This window comes from Aquila chrysaetos (genome assembly GCF_900496995.4).
Source record: "Aquila chrysaetos chrysaetos chromosome W unlocalized genomic scaffold, bAquChr1.4 W_unloc_3, whole genome shotgun sequence".
In the NCBI taxonomy this organism is placed as follows: domain Eukaryota; kingdom Metazoa; phylum Chordata; class Aves; order Accipitriformes; family Accipitridae; genus Aquila; species Aquila chrysaetos.
In genome coordinates this window covers 4,157,582-4,183,032 of record NW_024470323.1, presented here as the reverse complement: position 1 = coordinate 4,183,032, position 25,451 = coordinate 4,157,582, and the positions used below count along the sequence as shown (strand labels likewise).

General features: G+C 41.9%; 1 protein-coding gene across 1 annotated transcript in view; it reads left to right on the top strand.

Annotated features, from left to right (window-relative positions):
- Positions 1-25,451, top strand: part of LOC121232999 (CUGBP Elav-like family member 4) — a gene marked incomplete at its 5' end in the record, with an annotated part of 104,480 nt that overhangs the window by 44,821 nt on the left and 34,208 nt on the right. Inside the window, one exon of the mRNA XM_041121546.1 lies at positions 17,522-17,688. Within this exon, the coding sequence (XP_040977480.1) occupies positions 17,522-17,649 (128 nt within the window). The remainder of the gene's footprint in view (positions 1-17,521; positions 17,689-25,451) is intronic.

Genomic DNA, 25,451 nt, shown 5'->3' with positions numbered 1-25,451 from the left:
CACCCAGCTAGTCCCCGAGCGGCCATTCCCCGCCCCCACTTCCCAGTTCCTATACTAGATGGGACGTCCCATGGTATGGAATACCCCGTTGGCCAGTTTGGGTCAGGTGCCCTGGCTGTGTCCTGTGCCAACTTCTTGTGCCCCTCCAGCTTTCTCGCTGGCTGGGCATGAGAAGCTGAAAAATCCTTGACATAAGTCTAAACACTACTTAGCAACAACTGAAAACATCAGTGTTATCAACATCCTTCACATACTGAACTCAAAACATAGCGCCATACCAGCTACTAGGAAGACAGTTAACTCTATCCCAGCTGAAACCAGGACAGGAGTTTAATCCAGTTGGTGGCCGGTCACAAGTGGTGTTCCTCAGGGCTCAGTTTTGAGGCCAGTTCTGTTTAATATCTTTATCAATGATCTGGACGAGGGGATTGAGTGCACCCTCAGCAAGTTTGCAGACGACACCAAGTTGGGAGGGAGGGTTGATCTGCTCGAGGGTAGGAAGGCTCTACAGAGGGATCTGGACAGGCTGGATCGATGGGCCGAGGCCAATTGTATGAAGTTCAACAAGGCCAAGTGCCGGGTCCTGCACTTGGGTCACAACAACCCCATGCAGCGCTACAGGCTTGGGGAAGAGTGGCTGGAAAGCTGCCGGGCAGAAAAAGACCTGGGGGTGCTGGTTGACAGCCGGCTGAATATGAGCCAGCAGGGTGCCCAGGTGGCCAAGAAGGCCAACGGCATCCTGGCCTGCATCAGAAATAGTGTGGCCAGCAGGAGCAGGGAGGTGATTGTTCCCCTGTACTCGGCACTGGTGAGGCCGCACCTTGAGTCCTGTGTTCACTTTTGGGCCCCTCACTACAGGAAAGACATTGAGTTGCTGGAGTGTGTCCAGAGAAGGGCAACCAAGTTGGTGAGGGGCCTGGAGCACAGGTCTTGTGAGGAGCGGCTGAGGGAACTGGGGTTGTTTAGTCTGGAGAAAAGGAGGCTGAGGGGAGACCTTATCGCTCTCTACAACTACCTGAAGGGGGGTTGTAGTGAGGTGGGTGCTGGTCTCTTCTGTCAGGTGGCTGGAGATAGGACGAGAGGAAATGGCCTCAAGTTGCGGCAGGGGAGGTTTAGATTGGATATTAGAAAAAAACTCTTTACTGAAAGGGTTGTCAGTCATTGGAACAGGCTGCCCAGGGAAGTGGTTGAGTCACCATCCCTGGAGGTGTTCAAAAAACATGTAGACGTGGCACTTCAGGACATGGTTTAGTGGGCATGTTGGTGTTGGGTTACAGTTGGACTCGATGATCTTGAAGGTCTTTTCCAACCTAAACGATTCTATGATTCTATGATATAGCTATGGGCTACGGACCAAAGCTCAGAGTGTAATGGAAGAAGCCACTAATTTGAGTGCCTGTGTTGAGACAATATGGGAATGATTTTCCAGGCACATTAAGCATGCCTGACCCTGGGATGTTTCAGTTCAGATCAGCACTAGTTTGTTGTGGTCCTCTCCGCTCTGAAGGACCTGGCACAGCCAGCCAGCCAAGGAGAGATTCATGAGGTGTCCAGCTTAGTTGGAAATTAAGCCAAGGGGAGGAGGACACCGTTGGAGAGGTGCTTAGGACTCCCAGAGGAAAGGGGAAGGAGGTACAAAAGTTTATTATTTGCCAGCTACTCTCTGTTATACTCCAAAGCAGCCAGGCTCTGAGACCTCAGGTCCACAGAGGAAGGATGGGACTCTTCTCCAGCTGATAAGGAAAGAGTTGTGTGAGTAAGAAAGAGAAGGAGCTGTTCATCAAACTCACTGCACAGCACCTCCAGCCATTGCAGTTGGTTGGGGGAGGCTTTAGGGGGAGGAGGAGGAGCGGGAGAAGTATTAGGGCTGTGAGCCACTATTCATTTACAAACTATAATTAATTTGATGTTTAGATTAATTTCTGATGCACTCTCAAAGGTGCAGTGAAAGCATGTTTCCTTTATTATAATGTTGATTGCTTATTGGGGAGATGACTTTAACTGTCAGTTATGCACTGACTTACCAAAACTTTCAGACCAAGCAAGCATGTATGCATAAGGAACAGCTGTTTGCAGATCTCCAGTTAAAGGGACAGCTCTGTCTTTTCCCAATAACTCACTTTAAAGAAAATCTATACATTGTACACAGGGACTTCTGCTTTCTTTTGTAGCTTAACAATTTATTAGACAAGAATATGTTAGCAGAATCTATCTTCTATTTATCTGTCTGTCTATGTGTCTATCACTGTTCTATCCATCTCTCCATACAAGTGATAGACAGAGTCCATCCAGAATATTTTTGTTATGGATATGTTTATACATACCTACTCACATACACACTTACACAATCATTTTACATGTTTTTACTCATGGGGTAATTAGATGGAGGAACTCTTTACTGCAGGGTCTTTGTGGCTACTCATTTAATGACCTTCAAAGGGGGAATAGCCATTTATGTGACTATTAGAAATGACCGATGTTAACGCCAGAAGAAAGAAAAGGGGGAAAAAAAAGACTTTTTAAAGAGATTAAAAACTTAATGTTCTGGGCTTCAAATTCGTCAATCAGCACTGGGACCTATGAAAAGAACCTGACTGGGCTTTTGTGTGCCTGCACAACGTGCTATCTGTTGCCACCTCCTCTAAAAACCCTTTGACATTAGATAGAGTAGATGAACCTGAATCATATATGGCTGGTCCTACATGTGCTCCAAGGATATTATAGTTTCAAATGCAAACACCCCCATGTGTAGAAATGCCAGAGGAGGGTCTCTAGTGCTACTTTCATTCAGGCTAGAAGTTTCTGTGCAGAAGTCAGAAATAAAGATCCCTCCAATGGGCAGGCCAATTTCTGAACTCAAGGAGATTGATCTGCAGAGCGCAGACTTACCACATACCACTCTTGTGAGATTGCAGACCCACCACAGCATTTTGGCTACTCATTACATCTGTTTTTATTTTTGTTTTCCCAAGATGTCTCTGATGCAAGGTGAATATTGTGCTTGGCCTCAAGCCTTCCTTCCCACACAATATTCAAACCCTGCTATGAATATGTATTTATTATTATTTCCTCATCTGTTTTCCTAAGGCTTTTCCCAGCAGAGCATTTGAGAGGTTTACAGAGCTAAGTAACAGCATTTTCACAGTGCTCATGGTGTCTTCATTTCACCAAGGGGATGATGAGGCATAGGAAGATATTCAAAACTATTTATTAATCTTGGATGCCTAATCTGATATGCCATGAGCCTGATCAGTCTGTTTGCTTGTTTTCTCAAAGTATTTAGCACAATGCAGGACATGCTATGTTTATGTTCGCTTCAGATGCAGGTAAAGGCAGCAGCCTTTCTGCCAGTGAAATCTCAGGTCACGCACTGAGCACCAAGAAAAGAACATACAGTAAAGCTTCATCTTCACTGGCAAACTAAAGAGGCCTCACATATCTGCTCAAACACTGTGCCATAACTATCCATATCTTTTTTACATTTGTGTGCCATTGGCTCTATTTGGCCCATGACAATTAACTCACAGCTGGATGTTGCTTGGGCATGGCTCAGCAGTGACAAGGGCCAGGGACTGTCCCTAGACAGCAGTATAGACAAGGCCACCCTCTTTTGAGGGGTAAGAGAGTTTAGTCATGTAGTACAAGCCATGATGTACCATTTGCACTCAGAGCCTCCCCTATTTTATTTACTAGTAAAAAAGTATCCTAGGAGATCTTATTAAAGGAATTTTGTGATATATGATATACCCAGCATAACTGGGATGTCATGGCAGAAATAGGGATCAATTCCAGTTCTCCAAGGCAGCATTTGGTTGTACAACTACAAAACCATCCTTTTGCTGCCTTATTTACTGTCTACATTCCAACACTTGCAATAATGAGTCTGATACATTGCTATTTTCCTCACCCTGTTATGTTATTCATTCTCTACAGTAATTAAAACAAGGATGACATGAAAAAGAAAAATACAGAAATGTGTGGTCAGAAGCAATGCCTTAATGCATATACAAAATAATACAGAATTAAAATTTTATAGGTAACATCATTGCTTGCATTTCTAACTCAAGTGCTTCATTTTGCAACCTTATCATTGTTTTAATGTATTGGTGCATGTGATATCTTCCCTTTTCAAGTAAGCAAACCAAAATAAAAAAAATCCCCAGATGAGATTAACATCTTCAGATAGTAAATATTGACATCTTCAAAGGTTGTCATCAGGGTAACAACTTGCAGATACTCATAAAAATAGCTATACCTTTCTTAACCATTTCTGGTTTCATCTATCTCAAATCCCCAACCAAATTCAACATTGTTTCCACTCTCCCCAGTCTTGACCTGTAATATATCACATATGTATAGGTATGTACATTATATATGTACTATATATATTTCTGCAATAGCAAATATGTCTGCAAGTTATTAAAAACAATGAAAACCACTGAACAAGTGGTTTGACTTTGGACAACCTGCTCCAATGTTTGCTGGCCTTCAAGGTGAAAAAGCTTTTCCTTATATCCAGTCTGGACCTCTCTTGTTTCAATTTATGTCCCTTGTCTCTCATTCTCCCACCATGCACCACTGTGAATCAGAATCATAGAATATCTCAAGTTGGAAGGGACCCATAAGGATCATCGAGTCTAACTCCCTGCTCCTCGCAGGACTACCTAAAACTAATCCATGTAACTAAGAATCATCCAGACGCTCCTCGAACTCTGACAGACTTGGTGCCATGACCACTTCCCTGGGGAGTTTGTTCCATGGACTGATGACTCTCTCAGTGAAGAACCTTTTCCTAATGTCCAATCTGAACTTCCCCTGATGTGAAGACACTATCTCTGTCTTCTTGCTCTCACTGGGCAAGTGCTCCAGCCCTTGTCCATCCTGATGGCCCTATGATGAACTCACTCCACTTTAGAATCATAGAATCATAGAATCATTTAGGTTGGAAAAGATCTTCAAGATCATCGAGTCCAACCATCAACCATGCCTACTAAACCATGTTCTGGAGTACCCCGTCTACATGCTTTTTGAATACCTCCAGGGATGGTGACTCAACCACTTCCCTGGGCAGCCTATTCCAATGCCTGACAAACCTCTCAGTAAAGAAATTTTTCCTAATATCCAATCTAAACCTCCCCTGCCGCAACTTGAGGCCATTTCCTCTCGTCCTATCTCCAGCCACCTGACAGAAGAGACCAGCACCCACCTCGCTACAACCCCCCCCCCTTCAGGCAGTTGTAGAGAGCGATAAGGTCTCCCCTCAGCCTCCTTTTCTCCAGACTAAACAGCCCCAGGTCCCTCAGCTGCTCCTCATAAGACTTGTGCTCCAGACCCCTCACCAACTTGGTTGCCCTTCTCTGGACACGCTCCAGCAACTCAATGTCTGTCTTGTAGTGAGGGAAACTAGTCTTTGTCACTGTCTTTCCTATGTTGGGGGGAAGGGGTGCCCAAAACTAGATGTCTAGGTGTGATCTAATGAGTGCTGAATAGAGAAGGGTAATGACATCCCTAACTGACTGGCTGTGCTCTTGTTAATAGAGCTCAGGGTGCTGTTGGTATTCCTTGCAGGCCAGGGCACATCTCTAATGAGATCCTCAGTGATGTAACCATGGAAAACCCAGAGACAGTGGGACTATGCCCCTTCCACCAGCTGAGCTTCAGTGCCCTTGATATTTAGCCAGGAATGTTTATTGTTATAAAAGGGAGGAGGTGCATCTAACATCTAAGAGCAGCTGCTGTCTTTGGCTACTTCACAGGCAACAGGTTTTTTCCCTTTTTGGCAACATGACCTACAAATCTGATTGTGTTCTGACCATTTAAAGGTGAAATTATATTATTGTTCTAAAGATAGTTCTCTAATGACCCTTTTAAATCCTTCTCTAGAAGGGTTTCCAGAAATTGTAAAGTATTTACCCTGGTCATTGTGCAGCTCCTGACATGGCTGAACAGTCTCCAGAAGGATTATTGTGTTATTGGGCTTTTAAAAGTGCTTATGAGAGAAGAATTTTTGCTACTTGATTTTAGGAGTCAATGCAAGAGCCAGTTTTTTTAGGGGTGACTCATATTTTTACCCCATTCCTTCAAATTAAGATCCCGGTACAAATTATTAATAAATAACCATCCTGCCTTTCTCAGGTCTTCAGTTTTTCTACTCAAAGGCATTTTCATAAATGTGTTTTCCAGCAATATTTCTACTCCCCTTATTTCAGTAATTAAAACAAGCTTATATTCCCATCTCCCACCCAAGGGTGGATCAAGAGTTCAGATGGGTCATTGGGCAGGGGGCCCAGAAGCCAGAAATAGATAAGGCTTTACTCAATCTATGATATGATTGAAGTCCCACAGACTGAATGTAACTCTTCTGAGGGACTGCAGAAGGCTCTTCACAGAGATCTTCAGGATTCAGAATACTCTTTTGAAGGTAATTAATGGTGAATGTTCTACTAGCAGACCCACAGGAATTTACCATCACCTACACTATAATATGAAGGCATTTCATTCCCACTGATGTTGATGACAGAAGAAGCCAGCTGATCATTTCCCTGTCCGTTGTAGGTAGTTGAAAACACAGAAGTCTTACATTGACACTGAAAGGACCACAGATGTAACAGCTGGTTGGATCTGGAACAGTATGTTATCTTCCAGCTTAAAATGTATTTGTATAACTCTTTCCTTTCTCTTCTTGGTACCTAGCATAGTTCAGTGCAAGTTCACAACCTCCTGGTCTAGATACTAAGAGATTTTGCCTCTTTTCTTTTTCTTTCCCAATGACTCAGTGCATATGAGGATTTTTTTTCCCTGTTGATTTAAATTTTAGTTTTGTTAGCTGGTTTTCACACACTGGCCTCCATAGAAAGTAAACTATTGGTTTGAAAAGCATGGCCAAAAACTATTCATCACTACTTCTGGCTTCTGAACAGAAACTTCCAGACTGTCCCACAAGAGAAGCTTCAAGTCTTTCTGTATCTATTGGGTTGCCCCAACCTACCCATAATGAGGTATCAGCTGTGCAGTGACATAAAGGGGAGAGAGACGGTTAGTTGTCTGTCTAAGTAATGATCAGCAGGGGCAAGGTGGGGAGATTCTATACATTGCTACACCAAGAATGGATCTATTTCAGAGACTCCCTGGGACATGAAAGAACTGATTAAAAAATAGTCACTAGTACAATTCACAGTGCACCTTCCTAATTGGTTTTCCTGGGTTTTTTTTCTTGATCAGCCCAGGAAGGAATTTACTTCCCCACTATGAAATATTATCAAAAAGAAGGTCACTTTTTATAATGCTTGTCTCTTATAGACCAAGAAGGATGACTGGTGATTTCAGTAGCTACAGTGTTCATACATGGCTTCTTTATCGAGAACCCACAAATTGAGTGAGATCCAAGAGAGAACCTAGGAGCAAAGAAATTAAGATAAAGATAAGAAATGCATTGTAACATGGCTGGTGGTCACTTCAGTAATTATTTTCATCTTGTTTATATTGTACAACTCCAACAAAACAAATATAAAAATAGCTTTCATCTTGATTCAGCAACACTCTCAGTGCATCCTTAACTGAGCACCTACTTAGCTCCTACTCATAACTTCTGTAAAACCTACACTAAGCACACTCTTTGCTTCTGGTTTTACACTGGCAGAGGACCTTGTCTCCTCAAAACTTCATCTGCTTTTTCCAACCATGTACTTTCCCCATAAACCTTATATTGACACATCATGACATCAAACATTTACAAGGAAGGCTCAGAAAGCAAGTAAAGAAGAATTCCTTCCATTTCTGAAAGCAGTTAGGAAATTGCTGCAGTTCTAATCATCACTCAAAAAAAGACCAAATACCATTCACTTATCTATGGATGATTCCTCACTGGCTAGTTTGTTCCTTGTGAGGAAGATCATCATCATCTGGGTTGGAACATTATGCTTCTATTAGAAGAAGCACAATGCTTCTTGTCCACAGCAGACATGTATGTATACTGGTCCAGTATTTGATTCATGGTGTGTCCAAAGAATGGCTGAAGCCTGAATCCTTCACTTCTTCCATCCATTCATTGGATGACTTTAACTCCTATTTAGCAGAATGGGTAGAACCACAGTTCACAGCATCAGACAAATAGTTGCTCATCCTTTAGACAAGCTCTGTTAACAGGAAAAAGAGAAGTTTTTAGTGTTTGCTCCATTCTTAGGATGAGAAATCTGTTGTGGTTTTCTATATCAAATTTTTACTTCTTTTTGTCTTTTTAGAAAAAGTTGGTCATAATCAGATGCCCTGCTTCCAGCTGTATCTATGAGTCAAAACCCTAGATGTGACCTTGCAGTATTTTAAACTGTCCAAATTCTAGTCTAATCTTGAATCTTAACCTTGTGCTTTCAGTGTGAATCATGACAATAATTTCTGTATAAAAAAACCCAAACAGATTGTGAAAAAGAAGACTCATAGGAAGAAAAGTCCTTCTTGGTTTGAATTCAGGGTCAGCATCTACAGCCCTCAACCTTCTTCAGAGAAGATACTGTTTCTCTGAGGCACTATCTGGAGAGCATCCAACTGACAATGCACAGTAACAGAGACCACTTCTCTGCACATTCCAGCTCACACCGCCTCAATGTATAGAAGTAGTTTCATGCACGGGAAGACAGGAAGGTGACATAAGGAAGATGCTTGTGTGTTTCAAGCTACCTTCTGCACTGGGTGTTCTGACCTTTAGAGAAAGTTAATCATGCTGTCTACTTTCACTCTTCATTTAATCTCCCCTTCCCATCTGTTCAGTTTCTCTCAGCTGGAAGCAAGATGAAGAACGAGTACCAGTCAGCTGTCTCAGTGGTCTGCAGCCCGCACTTTGGGGCCATTTATTATATGGCATTAACATCAATTGTCACCTCTACCATGACTGTTACTGCACTTCATGCCAGATTAGTATGCAAGAACTGATTTTCTAAATATCTGAAATGTGAAATGAACAATAGACAGACAGATATCAGAAGGGACTCTTCTAATGCTTTGGACTGAACTCTGAAATAACATTTGCCAGATACCTCAGCTCATGTGACCTTCTGCTTGAGTCATAGCATCCCTTTTAGAAAAGTGTCTTAATCAAGAATTCATTTGATAGGTGCTCCACCCCTATTGCTAAACAAGATGTTCCAAAATAGTTAATTACCTTCACTATTTAAAAAAAAATGCAGACTCAGTGTCTTATTTCCATTTTAAATTTGTCAAACGTCTGCTTCCATGCAGACAAAATCATCAAGCTCTTTCTTTTCCTATATTAAAAAAAGTTTTTTTAGAAATTATTTATAGACACTGGTCAGATGACTGTTTAACCTTCTCTTCGATAAACTGTGGCAACTCTACTTTTTCAGACGCAGAATTATTCTTGTAGTTCTGAATAATTCTTAAAACTTATTTTTTGTATAGAAATCATCAGAACTAAATGCAGAATTCCAGCAAGGATCCTTCCTGAGCCATACTCAGAGGTAACATCACCTTGCTACTTCTAGAGGATATTCCCCAGCAACTGGCTTCATCCCAAGACTGTACTGAGTCTTGGGACTTTGAGTATTTCAACATAATCCTGAGAGCTTATGTATTTGGCTGTTATCATGACACCCATGTCTTCTTAGAAGCATTGTTTGCTAGTGAAGATTTCCTCTTTTTATGCATGACCCACTTGCTTTTTCCTGGGGATACTTAATTTTGCATTTGGTTGGATTAAAATGAACTTTCTTTAACTGAGTCCAGCCTACGCAGTGACCCAGGTCAACATGACTTACTGCTGTCATTATTTACCACTTCACTATTTTTGTATGATTGGCAAATTTTCCAGTAATTACTTTAGACATCTTCCAGGTAATGTTAGAGAAATTGAATAGCACAGAGCTTTCAGCACGCTCCTGGAGGAGCCTACTAGAAACACCTCAATATTGTAAGTCACAATTTACAATTTTTTTTGGTGGTCTATCTATTATCCAATTTTTAAGTACTTTGATAAGGGCTGCTTTCATTTTCTATGAAGACGGGCTATCTCAAATACTCTAGAAAAGGTTAAGTACACTCTATGAAAACTTACTTTATTAACCAAACTTGCAATTTAATGCAATCAGGTTAATTTGATAGATGCTATTTTCCATGAAAACATGATGATTAGCATTAATTGTACACCTTTTAATTCTTTGCTGTATCATCTCATATAAAAATTTTCATAATTTTACTTAGGTTTATGAAAGATTAACTAGGTTTACCAGGTCACCTAGTTTACATCCTTAAAAATTAATTATAGATTTTTTTTTTTTTCTGGAACACTTTTAAGGTTTTCTAATATTCCATAATTTTCTAAAATGAACATTAATGGTTCAGCAAATTTCTGAGCCAATTCTTCAAATATTCTGAGGTTCCAATCATGTGATCCCACAGATGTGAAATATTTAGTAGTAGTTGTTTAGCATAGCCATCAGTTACTGACTGTTCATACATCAAAAAAAATGGGTAGACGGATGGGATGGATGACTGGCTAGATGGATCTCACTTGGACATGATTAAACATCAGTGGAAGGTTAAATATTCCAAAAAGTCATCCAACCCTATTAGACAGTGGAAAACAGCTGAAGTGCTATGCCCTTGATCTGCAAATGTACTCCTTTATTGAGTATTCCAGTACCAATAAATCACCTTACAATACAATACCTTCCAATGCACACATACATTATAGAGCTACTTACATACAGATTGTATCCTGAAATTCTTTACAGCACTAAAAAATTGCAAGACAGCAGCTAGTACGTCGTGTAAAGAACATAGCAAGGTAAAGACCTTGCAAAGCAATTAAAGGAAAACCTCCATTGTCTGATAAGACTAATAAACATGGAGAAAGAGAAACTGAGCAGTCTTAGGAATGAAATGGACTGAAGTATCAGGGAAGTGCTGAGGGGTAGGTGGCCAGGCCCTGATGGAGGGAGAAGGGCAGGAGCTCCTCCCCAGTACCCTTCCTGCAGAGAAGACTCCTGTGATTTGAATGTTTTATCATTAACTTCCTAGCAGAAAATGTCTTCCTGATGCTCCTAGATCTCACCCTTCACTGTTTAGTAACAAAAGCAATGAAGCTATGCGCTAAGGGGACAAATATATTAATAACCAATTATATTAATAGCTAATTCCTTAATTACTAACTCAAATGCTTGGGGCAAGGAAAGGAGCTGGGCTTTCTGCAGCTTCCTCCATCTTAGTAGTCTGGCCCCCCTCATGTCCTGGGTAGCAGCACTTCGAAGTCAAGGGAAGCAAGGGGCCTGGACTTCTCCTGTGCTAGTACCAAGCCAATGTGCACAGCATTTCTTCTCTTTCACCACATGGGAATTTGCCTTCCACAGGCTGAGAAGCAGATCCTTGCTCTTCTGTTATTCTCATTTCCCCTCTATTGAGATGAACATGGCTTGAATGACAAGAGCGAAAAGTTCAGAAGAATGAGATCCTCTCCTTAGCCAGTGACTTCCGTAACTGGAGGAACAAGAAGTGTCAAGAAAGATTCCATCATGGCAATCAAAGACACTCGCAGGCAGAACCAGAAAAATGTATCTCTGGCCTAAAAAAGCTAATAAGCACCAATGTCTATTTGTTTTTGTTGCAATCTCTTGTGAAGTGCGTCTCTGAAATGGTAGTTTTGTGCAGCAAGTGTCTGGAACATAGATCAAATAACTCTTCTTAGTTTTAAGACAACTTAGATATTTGTTTCTTTGAGGTTCCTCTTTTCCTTTCCATTTCCTGAGACCAGACCAGTTACATGAGTGGACCTGCTGTAGGACCATCTGCCCCCAGTTCAGGAGTCTGGATCAAAGGCTTGCATCTGGACCTGTCATTCACTATGGTCTTGACTTCTGATTTAGGGGATGCTCAGTGTACTTACCAAGCATTGGGCTCCATCCAGATGACAGCTTCTGCTGAAGAGAGGCAACGTGTTACTCCAACCTGGTAGCAGATCATCAAAAGGCTGTTTTGCACATACCGCTAATTCTTGCAGCATGCAAAGAGAAACAGAAAACTCAGAAAGACCAATTAAAGATCCATAGGAATCTAACGATGTGCTCATTCAGGACTGCACTTAGTGCACAAACTGATTCATGGCCATGCAGAGACACTACTCACTGTGAATGAAAAGTTTACAGTTGCAAAACAGTCTTCAAATGCACTCTGAGATACATAGCTAATTCCCTTCCTTATCATCTTAGCCGATTAATACAGAAAAACAGCCCTTGGGTAATATCAGTTACATAAAGCCATTGGTGATCATGCTGGCATCATGAGAAGGGTATGAAGCTCCCTCACCATGCCCCACTACCGAGTCTTTTTGTGGAAGAAATGGGGAGAAACCAAAGCACCCTCCAAGATGCTAACCCAGTTTCTGCCCGCTAATCATCTACACAGTCATGCAGGAAAAGAGCAGGCCAGAAGTCATGGACTCCAACGTCAGTAACTTACTGGAAGATGCTATGCAGAATCAGAAGGATTAGATACCCTGAGCAGCAGTCCTAGTAGATTTCTTCATTCTTTGCTGCTTTGATAAAGCATTTATTAGAATAGCCTTTTTACATAATCCCTGGGAAAAAAAGAAAAAAAAAAAACCAACATCCCCCCCCAAATAGATTTATCACAAAATCCTGTCCTCCTACCAACCGTCTTCAGACCAGAACATATATTTCTCTGATTAATGATTAACTGATGCACAGAAACAGCTTCAAGCTTTTTAACCTCTCCCTTTCTCTTTTGTCCTTCAAGAGTGTAGATGACAATGCAGGGGTGGTGTTCAAAACACAGATAGCTTCTTGAGAAACTGTAGTACTATCATCATGCTTTGAGCCCTATAGTCATGGACTCAAACATTAAAGCCATTCAGAAAGCAAGTATTTAAGCTATTTTCCCAGCACATAAATTCTGTTCCTAGTCATATATGTTTAATTCTGGCATAGCACCATTAACACAGCTGACATTGACGTGGAGAAACAAAGATGGTTAACTGCCAATAGTGCACGTAACAACAAAAAAGTATTATAATCTACCAGTATGTATTTGAGCTGAAAAGAGAAAGGAATATGATCTTGTTAGCACAGCTTGTTTGCCTATCTATCTGCATATTCGTTAGCACTGTGACATCTCAACTCTCAGGATAAGCCATAGCTTTTCTTCTTTTTGGAGTGTCCCGATCCAATGTCGGGAAAGGTTTCGATATGATCCCAAGAGCGAGATTAAGACACAAACAAGGTCAAATGCCGTATACCCAAAAGAGCTTTTATTATCAAAACTATCAAAAGTAGAAAATAGTAGCAATAGGAAGAAAAGGCAGAAATCAAGCAAGCAGTCGAGATAGAGTTGCAAGGATAGTCACCACCATGGATCCAGCAGCGTCCCGTTGGTCCTCAGTCTTCAATTCTTCGGTGGTGGGTGCACACCACGGCTTGTCTCCACGTTTTTTTATAGGGCATATTTCGATGATGCATGCACATACGTATTCTTCATGCACTGTTCACGCACTGCAGGTTTCGTGTATCACACAACCTTCGTGTGATCAACACCAGAAACCAGTATCTTATCTCAAAGAGTACAGTTTCCATGAGAATGGTAGTCTCCACATTCTTGCATACTTGTTGGCTTCAGCCCCTTTCCTCTCCTGGATGCCTCAGTGGCCTAGTAATCGTCCTTATGGACAGAGGAATGTCCTGCTTAGACAGGCCATCTCAGACAAAGGGCTCGAGATAAGCAGTTCACAATTCTTGAGATGAATGGCTTGAGATGACAGTCCAGTCTCTCACACCTAACAATCTTTGAGACAAACAGCTTGAGATAACAATTCAGTCTCTCACATGGAGTCCATCCAAATACATTCAACAATATGAAATACAACTCCACATAAATAACAGGAAGGGGAAGAGCTGAATACACCAACAACTTCTGAGCATATCAAGCTCAAGAAACTAAAACAGTGAAATGAAGCTACAGGAATTAGCTGCTCTGTCCCTAGGAAGTGCTCAGATGGAAAATGCACAATTATTGGCATTTGCCCTCCTCCTTCTCTCTCCCCAGCCCTCTCACTCCAGCCCCCCCCCCCCCCCCCCCCAGCAGCTAGCCAGTGGAGATTTTTTATATTACAGCCTTGGATATCAGGACAAATAAGGAGAAAAAAAATAAACAAATCAAATCTGGTCCAAATCTGTAGGCAACAAATACCTATAGCATCAGAGTATATCGCCCAATTTCATTATCTGGTCTAAATTAAATATAGTGACCAAATGCACTTCTAATCTCTCTTAGTCCAATTTGTTAAAATGCTATATTATTTACAGCTTTGCACAGAATGAGGAAATGGCATTAGAATTCCATCTCGAAAGCAAAGTGATGATAAAAACTAGTGTAGCTTTGTGAACTTATCTAAAGGCAAGGTTCTTGCAGAGGTACAACTGTTTCAGCATCCCAGCATCAGAGCTTATCTCCCAACTAAAAGTCTAGTTTTGGCAAAAGTAGACAAATAGTAGACATCCATCATACTTGGCAGCATTTCTGGTGGGATTTGCATGCATTAGGAGTTTGATTCAGCAATTAACATCACTTTGGGGAGTGACTCACCCAAGCACTAGCCAGTTAACAACATCTTACCTTGAGATATCAGTCCCAACTACGGAACCAGGTAAATCCCACAATAGAGGTACCTTGAATTAAGTTAGGTGTCTGCCTTCATTGCAGTCAGCACTGGACCCTACTACACAGCCAGTGGGGCTTGATTCATTTGAGCACAGCTAAGAGTGTCATGAAAAAAGAGAGAAATCATGTCCTACACTCCACTGACTATATTGGCTAGACCTCCACTGATTATTTTAGGTTCCCAAGATAATTTGCTCACAAATGGATGCACGTGTAGATACACTCTAGATGTACACGTTTATTCAGTAGGAGGTACATTGCAACAGGACCAGTTAAAAGAGTAGAAATCAAAGTTCCCAGGCAAGCTAGGTTCTCTGAAGACATGATATAAGCAATTATCCAGCTGCAGCCAACTCAGCTTTGATATTTGCTAGCTGTGTATATAGTAATAAAGTAAATATACCTGGCACTTTCCCCTAGCACTGGGGCCAGCTGGCACAGAATGGCCCACACCCAAACTATTAAATTTGCTTACTTTCTAGAATATCATGGCCACATCCAAGCCAAATACTGAAAACAGCCTCTGTTCTGTGCTAATACTCAGACTTTGTCCAGGAATTGTTCGGAGTTAGGCACGAGCCAAAACTATGTGAAGGACCTTTCTAAAAACTCAGTGGTACAGATGATTGGGTTCCATTTTCTCTGAACTTCCCTGGCACAGTTTTAGTTTACTGTTATACATGTGGCTGATGGGTCTTGAACAGGAGTATTAGCAATCCAGAGGTGATTTTAAAAATAACTGGCTTTCACTACATCCTATATTCAAAGATGTGAGGTAGCTAGACAGCAAATTTCAAGTTGAAGATCAAGTAAAGCATTTCCAAGGGAGCTTCCAGCACTATTTAAAGACTGAATCAACTCAGGTGAAATCAGGAGGTGTTTAGTGTTTTCCTTTGCTGAGATCAAATCATAGGACATCATTGTTGACTGATAGATTATTCAAGTAGTCAAATGTAAACTGGGAACATTACCAGGTGCTTACTGGCTAATAAGTGACTGCAAAAGCAGACCCATTGCCATTGAATAATACCCCAGCTCATTACTCACCATAACTCTCCAGCTTTCTGTCTAGAGATTGATGACTGCTCTGAGGCTTGAGCAACACTTTTGCTCACATCTTCAGAGCTGCAGTGTTGGTACCTCCTCATCCAGCTGGTTGGCAGGAAAACTGCATGGACGGCCAGTTACTTGGAGCCTTGGCTTCAAGAGGGGAGCAAGACAAGGGATACTTGTTTATTCCATGGGCTCCCTCTTAAAACCACATCTGCCATACTCAGTAAACCTGTTGTCTCACTTTGAGGCTAAGACCATAGGTTTATGACCTCTCATAAACTTACGTTATTAGCCAAAGGCAGGGAGTACAGCTTTAATGCAACAGTGAGAAGGTGTGCTTGCATGCATGTGTATGTGTGTCTTTTTCAAATGCAAGCCACCCTGTGTCATCTGGAAGACTTGCTTTTGAGGAGGAACTAGACCAGGGAGGAGGTGCTGCCGAATGCATTCACAGTGCAGCCCAAGGCTGTAAGCCATGTGTGGTACTGTTGTCAGGAGCAGGTGTATACCTGGCAGCAAATGCTCAGCATTAGCTTTTTGAGGGGTGCTTGAACTGCCTTTTCATTTCAGCCTGTCTGTTGAGAGGCACTGGGTTCCTAGTGTTGATTTGTGCTGCCAGAGCTTTGCAGGGGGTGGGAAAACAAATAGCTTTGTCTGGAGTGCAGGCTGGTCCAGGCTAGTCTTACCCAGGGTTTGTGCTCAGAAATGTTTTTGGCACACAGGGACATTTCTGACAAAGGTAGCAGAGGCAATTCTTATACAATGTGATGGCCCCCTGCCTCACTAATATCTCAGACCCATGGTCACTTCAGGTAAAGTCATATACAGTATGGGCAAATGAGGCCTTTTCCTGGAGCTAACAAAAAAAGAAGAAAAAAATAAACTCACACCAAAAACCCTCCCCAAAGCTGAATGTGTTAGATGCATTGCATCCTGTGTGGTTCTGACCTATCTTGGCTCTTCTGATTCACAGAGAGCAAGTGTTCCATTGAGACAAAGAATTTCATTTTTAGCTGACATGCAGATACAATATTCTGTCACTATAGGTGTTTCTACTGCTGGATGCGCTCCATGGCTGATTGGATGGTTTGCTGGCAAAGTATGAAACTACTTATGGAAGCTGTGTTAGAAAAGCACTAGTGTTCATCTTTCTCAACTGCAGAGCCAACATAAAGTCTGCAGAAATTGCCAGTTAATAAAGCTCCACATATTAAGTGGCCAACAATCAAACTATTCATACCAATGAATACCATAATGGAAAACTTCTTAAATTCACATTTTACTTATATTGCCATAATAAGGACGTAGCAGTAGGTATATCAGGTTCCCTTCGCCATGAATATTGGAAGGCAAAGGAAATGTTATGCTGGTGAGTGGAGGGCCTAGCAATTTACCCCAGTCATGATGGAGGGAAAAAGAGCAAGACAGAGTACCTTGAGACCATGCATCACATCTGCTGACACCTAACTCAAAGGTGATCCAAATCTTGTGCGTGCTGGTACTGTGGCACCAACATTTGGATCTCTGTGCTTCACATAATCTTGTGTCCAAACAGGCACTCAGAGCAGGCACTGCGTCCTGGGACACTGATCTGTAACAACCCCTCCTACCCTTTGTCCATGATTGGCACCCATCCTCTCCTCACTCTCCTGCCCACCCTCCTACCTGCTCACTCCCTCCCACCCACCACCCTTACCCCCTTCCTCATGTTCATTCTCAGTGGTCGTTGCATGTACGTGCCTTGGCCCCCTTCAGCTCATTAAGCCCCCTGCCTTGCCTCATGTTTTGACAGGTTTTGTGAGTTTTGACAATCCTGCCAGTGCCCAAGCTGCTATCCAGGCTATGAATGGCTTCCAGATTGGCATGAAGAGGCTGAAGGTGCAGCTGAAGAGGCCAAAGGATGCTAATCGTCCCTACTGAAGAGTTATGGGAACCACTGGATACAAAGCACTAGCACAGGTAACTGCATGGGGAAGGGGGTGTCAGCTGTGGTTGTAGACTCTCTTTGTGTTGTAGACCCTCAAAAAGATTCAGCTCTGCAACTCTCTAGCTTCTGCCTTTTTCACTTAGGCCTCTGGCTAGAGCCACCCTGCACAAATACACACCCACACATAAACCAGGAACCGTTTGTGTGTGTGTCTCTTTAGAAAAAGAGGTGGAAGGATGCTTAACGAGGGATGAGCCAAGTTCCCCACCCCAGGGGCATCCTGGATGTCTAGAAAGTCTTCCTGGTCAGTACAGGAGAGGCAGCAGCTGTCCCGATTCCCTTTGGTCAGCCAGAGAGCATTTCTGGTAGCTGAAGAAAATCTGCAATTAAGAGATGGGACTGGGCTGCAGTTTAATCCCAGGTGACTGGACTGGGACAGTGTCTGTCTCAATAGCTGTATCTTACAAATGTTTCAAAGCATTCTTCATGTGGTATGGTCTGTATCCAATTTCATCCCAGCATAATAACTATATGTAAATATGTCTCCCTGACAACTAAATAACCCCTAATTTCTTTTTCCCAAGCCCAAGAAATTACTAGAAGGATCCATGCTGACTTCTTGCTCAGTTACTGTTAAGTTCTGTGTGTAGATAAAACCCAACCAAAGCCAAAGAAGCTTTGTTTCAGTGAGGACCTAGACAAATCTCAATGAGGATCTCATTGTTAGTAATGTACTTTGTGTTGTTGGAAAGGAGACAGCTTGATGCTCCAAGGGAACTTCTAATACATGTAACAGTGTCAAAAACATCAGAAGCAGCAGCTGGTTTCATTGGAATCCCAGCCTATCACCAATAACAAAAATAGAGATGTTTCCAAAAAAATTGAAATATTTTCCACCACTGGCTGTTTTTTCCATTAGATAATTCTTTGAGAAACAGAAATATAAAACCGTATGTGTTTTTTACAGAGACAGGAAAGTCTCCCTGTTGTTAAAACTGTTCCACACCAGAGATTTCCCAATCAAGCCAGCACCCAGAGTGGCCCTAAGCTGCAACAAGGAATTTACACTCCCAAATTAGTGACAGAAAGACAGGTTAGGTGACCTTTCTAGGCCATTATAGCCATAATGTCTAAGATTCAGTGATTTTGATTCAGGCCTTTTTTGACCCTTCTAAGGTACAGGCAGGAAATCCCTATCTTCAACCTTCCCAAAGAACTATGAAGTGTTCTAATTTTTCACTGCTATCTCTAATATCTTTGAAAAATGTATTGTTCCGGTCTTCAGAGCAGTATCCTTTCCACTGAGAATTAAGGAATGGGATCAAAATGTCTTTGAAAGAGGTGATGCACTGAAGACAACATGAAGTTGATTAAGAAACCTTTCAATAAACATTAGGTGCATCTGCAAGATAAAGCCTCCATAGTTTAGACTCTCCTTTGTATGTAACTATATGAAGACAACTGTCAATGCATTTTCCCTCTTCAAATACCTCTTTTCTTTTCCTTCCTTATGACAAGCCCCCTTGGAAGCTTGAAACCAAAATATGTTTCCATATCCAAATGCTTTTTGCTTCATCTCACTGGCTTTTTACTGCAGGTTTTCCTGGGGGAGAGTGGGAGATGCATGCATGCAATTTTGTTAAAGCAGGAACTGTCTTTTTCAGGGAGATTTTTCAATAACACCTGCAAAGGAATCAAAGAACACAAGTGTCTCCCTAGTTTGGCACCAAGCAATAGCTTTATATCCTAGCATAGCTGTGATCACTGAGGATATGCTCTTTGTCTTATGGTCATGTAACAAAGTGCAGGGCTGTAGACACCTGTGTTGTTAAGGATTCACTGATATGAGTCTACGGTGTTTTCATTATCATGGATTATTATGAAGTGCTCTGCCTCTATCTTTTCACAATCAGGCTGATATTGAGTTCTCAGCTTGTTTCCTATACAAAGATTACTCAGTAGTAGGACTAAGATTTGTTGTTTGGTTTTTTTTTTTCCCCAACAAATTATATAAAAAGGAATCAGCTGGTAAAATGGCAAAAAAATTCCATATCTCTCAGAGCATTTTTTCCTTTGCTTCTGCAAAGCAGAACAGTCTTGAACTGTTGCCTCTAAATAGGAAGTCCTTTAGCCTTCCTGGCTTTTACTTCAATTTTAATGCTCTGATGTCTAGCAAAATCAGTTCAGTTGTTACCACCAGATCACTTCCATCCTCTGCTTAAAGGAGCCTTCATTACAGGTACAGAATATCCCTATCAAAATGGAATAAATGCAGCTCAGAGGTCCTTATTCTCTTGTAGACTCCTACCTTGGCAAGTCCATTGCAGGAGCTGAAGATATACCCATCTTTTAGCAGGAGAGAGTTCTCCAGGAAAAAAGTTTTGTGTGTGGTTTTTTGCACCTAACAAAAGGAATTGGCTAACTGCATGTGGCCACAGGAGGACACTGAAAGAGCTTATCCCAGGGAAGGATCTGATTTAGCACAGGGAGTACCATGCTGGGTTAGACTGGAGAAGACACTTGGTGATAGCAAAGATACCCAGAATCTCAGAAGGGCTTAGATCCAGCTCTTTCTTCAGCTCATCTGCTTTCCAGTGCTTGGAAACACCCATACCAGCACCCTAAAAGCAGACGCGATTTTTAGTCACGATGGTCACAAGTCAGCTTCCAGCCAGGGCTGCGCAATAGCAATCAGCACAGGGCTAAGCCCTCAGTAATAAGCCTTACTTAGAGATAGGTCAGTTGTTCTTGGCTCAGCACAGTGTTATTGTACCCCCATGGCTGGTTTGATGTGCAACTTCCAGTCGGCCTCCAAAATACCACTGGAAGTCTCTGACTTACCCACTCAGTAGACAGTGTCATTACTGCAACAAAAAGTTTCCTAAAAACACTAGAACAGAAGCCAGCTAGGCCCATGGGTACAGCACAGATAGCTATTGCAAAGCTTGAGAGCAGGAAGCTCCCTTAACTGGCAGAAACACAATAACTCCTGCATGGTTTTTATCTAGTTTTACTGTGGTTGCAGCTCTTCAGGGCCCTTAATTCCAATATGAAGCATGTGCATAACCGTATTGACATCAGGGCAATTACTCATATGCTTCAAGAGGATGCTCAAGAAACTTTTTAATTGGGATTTTTCTAAGGAAGAGCTTTGTATTATTGAACTCCTTTCCCAAAATAAGCAGCTGCCAACAAGAAACACAAGCAGCACCCAGTTTGATGTAATCCACCAGAGTGTTTTTTCCTAACCAAGAAAGATCTTCATTCAATTTTAATTCTGGATGCACTTTTTTAAACTTATAAAACAGTGCAAATCCTGTCCATTCCCCTTCTGTGGCTTCATTGCAGTGACTGATCATTAGCAAAGTGTTATTTACCACCTCAGATAGATACTCTGCTGTTGAAGTTTTATTTAAAGGTAACGACTGAGAGGCGTTTGGGTGGAACTAATCTGGAGCACTGACTGGCATGAACTTGAGTGAGACAAAGTGAGTGTGAGTGACACAACCTGACTGAGGCAAAAGTGAAGCAGAAGAATGAAAAAAAGATCAATAGTAAGATTTTTTTTAGCTCTGCTCCTAAGAGTAGTGGCAAAATATTAAGAATGCACTGTCCAGGCAACCTTCTTCTGCAAAATGCCAGGGAAGTAATATAGGCCAAAACTCAAATACAAAAAAAAAGATGTTCAGGTTCTCCTTCACAGCTTCTTAAACATGTGCTTATGTGTTTTATTGTAGAAGATGTGAGATGCTTGTTTTTGCAGCTGCCTGGAATAGGTGATATTTTTTTCCCACAGGAAATATCTTTTTTTTTATTATTCATTGGAACATATAGATTACCAAACTGGAAAACTTTCCCTTTTCCTTTTTCTGTGCGCTGATAAGAGGAAAAATCCCAAACACCTCATTTTAAAGTAAGCAGACATTATTAGCCAAAAATAAAACAAACAAACAAAATTCTAAATGCCGATAAACAAAAAGATGTGAATGGAAAATTTCTGGCTGTTGCTTGTCATTTCAGATCACTTCAATGCAAAGTCTAATGAAAGTGTATTTTTTACTGAATTTTTGGTTGCTTATGCCTCTCAGATAGGCTTTGTTTGGGAAAGTATGTTTAGGTACTGCAAAAACATCAGGTCAGCCAATTTTTTTTCTTTTCTTTGGATTACTTTTGCTTTTAATTTCCACTGACAACTGTGATTAAATTAAATGTCCCTCACTGTGTTTGCAATCCAAACTTTGCACTGTTGTGCTTGTACATGAGAGAATGGAAGTGAATGTTACTGGGGGAGGCTGAAACAGAATTACTGAAGGTATTTGAAAAACTGACAGGGAAACCCTTTTATTTTCTGGCTGATCATTTTTAACCTGTCTGCCCATTTAAATTACAAATAACTTTATTATGGTAAAATTCTCATGCCTGTTCTATAAACCACAGTTTCAATACCAGAGCATGCAAAATCCCATTTGTTAATTATTGTAGTTAGTCTAAGATTGGCACACAATATAATGCACTGATGGAAAACGTCAATAATTAATTACTGCATTTACTCCAAAATTACAATCAGTAATTACTGCTCTGAGACTGAATTCCATTCAGCAATATTTGGAACTTGTTCTTCCTCAAAGCAGGGCAGCTTTTCAGGAGTATTGATGTGTTTGCATCTAAATGAGTCCATGTAGGTCACTAATGGATCCACGCTATTTGTCATGGGAATGATAGAGCAGCACAATGCAATACCACAACACTTTCCTTCAGTTCAGAGCATGAATTCTTCATTAAAACCCATGTCCCCATTTTTAAAAAAATGTTAGATAATGCAGTTATTTCAGAATTAAATAACAGATATGAAAGCAGCCTCCCATTTCTCATGTCACTGTGATGCTCTTGTTCCTGATGCTCTACAGTAAACTGTCGGAGGCTCGTGAGAACTTTTCCCCAGTGAGTCAGACAGCAAAGAGCCTGCTGAGTTGTCCCTATTGTGAAAAGACTAGGAGCTTGGTATTGTTGTGCCACCTTCGAAGGCTTCCAACAGTAAAACCCCAGGGTCGACTGGAGGGTGGTAGTGTTATATTCAGCCACTTGACCAACAAGCTTACTGTGGGATCTCATATGGATCATGTCACGCAAATTACCTGAGTAGGTCAGATTTAGAGCCTTTCTGAGCTAAACGGTGTGAGCTTCAGTTAATGGGCAGCTGCAGTAACCTGAAAACATTACCCTTTGAAGGAACCTTTCTATTAGGTTCATCCAGCACAGAGATTTGCTGGGCCACTGCACGAGGGACTGCAACTTGAAGAAAAACTGGGAAGTGTAAGAAAAGGAAAGGGTAATGTTTTAAGCAGCCATGATTTGAAATGAGAACCAGAGAGATGGAAAAACGCAGCAGACAACAATAGCCAAAATGTTTGTTCCAGCAGCAGCAAACACTGAGAGAATGCAATGCTCTGCTAAATAAAATAGGTACAAAGAGAATGAGAGAGGGGAAATACACAATGAAAGAGGCTTGTGAAAATCCATGATGAGGTTTAAAAACAAGTGTGGTCGTTTTCCTACAGAACCTTCAAATAAGTGACAAGTTGGCAAAATCTTCTGATACTGGGGCACTGGGGAGAGCAGTACCCACTAATGAGCGGACAGGAAAGAGACATTATCAATTTGCAAATGCAAGTACTTGGGGAGAGAGCAAAGGGCAAGTTGTTTGAAGCTCAGTGTATGAGACCATAAAGGTCTAGGACTTCAGGCAAGACATGTTCTTCTTAGATGGCTCTATGTTTCATATGCTTGAAGGCTGATAGATCTGCCTCTAGTGTGTTCAGTGAAAAGAAAACATCAGCATCATGAACATGCTTTTTTTGTCCAGATAAACACGATATAGACAGTATAAGCCAAATGCAGGGCACAGCCCTCTGGTCCTAAGGAAAAGTGAATTAGTAGAGAAGGTTAATGAGGGCAACTGGAAACTCCCAATAAATTCAAAGTTACAAGACAGCTCCAACACATGGTTCACAGGACTCGGATCACTTGTGTAGCATTGATCAGTAGGCTGAAAATGAGCTCATCTTTTTTTTGCCACTGACCTTTGCGAACTACTGCAGAACCATGAAGTGATGGTTTATGGCGTTGTGTTTGGCACCTACACTGTAGGTATAAAGAAAAGGCAGGCTAAAAAATTCCATGAAATTTACTCTGCAGGGGAAAACTGCTACAGGAGTTGGCAAGAATCTTAATAAGGGGTTGTAGAGTGCTCCATCAATGTGAGCACCTTAAATTGATGTCCTTATGGTTTGGAAGGCATATACAATCAGCTGCACTAGAACACTGTTTCTCATTCCCACAGTTATACCCAGTGCTATATCAAAAGCAATAATTGCATATTTCATGGCTACTCTAAGTTTGGCCAGATACAAGATCTGGTCTCTCATATGTTTGATTCAGCTGTAGCAGAGAATTGAAGGTTTATAGTGCAAAACCTGTTTCTCAGGTGTCTTTTGTCCTGCCCTGTGACTATAGTTAGACAAAAGACAGCTTTTATTTCAAATGGTCCATTTTTCCACTGAGCTGAGCCTCATCAAACCTTTTTGAAATATTAGGCAGAAGGCTGAGCTGGAGGGGAAAGGAGAACAACAGTCAAGTCACCTCCCAACCAAGAAGCACAGTAAATGAAAAAGTGCTCTCTCTGGAAAGGTACTAACCACAACCATCATCAGGTGAAGTTCTCAGGCAGTGTCAATCACCAGCTCCTCTGAAGTCAGTGAAGTGACACTGATTTATGGCAGCCAAGGGTTCAAGCCCACTATTACTTAGTTAACTCTAAATGTTCACCTAGCAGAGCACATTTCAATTATTTGCAATTCTAGAGGGAGATGCAATGTCACCATTAGCTCTTTTTAGAGTAGAGAGACTAGAGAACGAACACATCCCAATCTCCAAACACATCCGTATGGCTTATTTTAAAAATCCCTTGATACGACAATGACTTACAAAAGAAAGAAATTCTCTTGCATCCCTGGAAAGCTGTACATTCAAGTGATCTTCTTTAGAAAGCAGATTTCTCCCATTAATGGCAGAGATATTCTCCGTCCCCACCTCTTCAGATGTCCCCTTTTTCCTGTGTAGGTGTGATGGGTTGACCCTGGCTGGACGCCAGGTGCCCACCAAAGCTGTTCTATCACTCCCCCTCCTCAGCTGGACAGGGGAGGGAAAATATAACAAAGGGCTTGTGGGTTGAGATAAGGACAGGAGAGATCACTCACCAATTACCGTCACGGGCAAAACAGACTCAACTTGGGGAAAATTAACTCAATTTATTACAAATCAACCAGAGTAGGGTAATGAGAAATAAAACCAAATCTCAGAACACCTTCCCTCCAACCCTCCCTTCTTCCCAGGCACAACTTCACTCCCGGATTCTCTACCAACCCCCCCCCAGCGGTGCAGGGGGACAGGGAATGGGGTTTACGGTCAGTTCATCACATGTTATTTCTGCTGCTTCAACCTCCTCAGGGGCAGGACTCGTCACACTTCCCCTGCTCCAGCGTGGGGTCCCTCCCACAGGAGACAGTCCTCCACGAACTTCTCCAACGTGGGCCCTTCCCACGGGCTGCAGTTCTTCACGAACTGCTCCAGCATGGGTCCTTTCCACGGCGTGCAGTCCTTCAGGAGCACACTGCTCCAGCGTGGGTCCCCCACGGGGTCACAAGTCCTGCCAGAAAACCTGCTCTAGCATGGGCTCCTCTCTCCATGGGGTCACAGGTCCTACCAAGAGCCTGCTCCAGCACGGGCTTCCCACGGG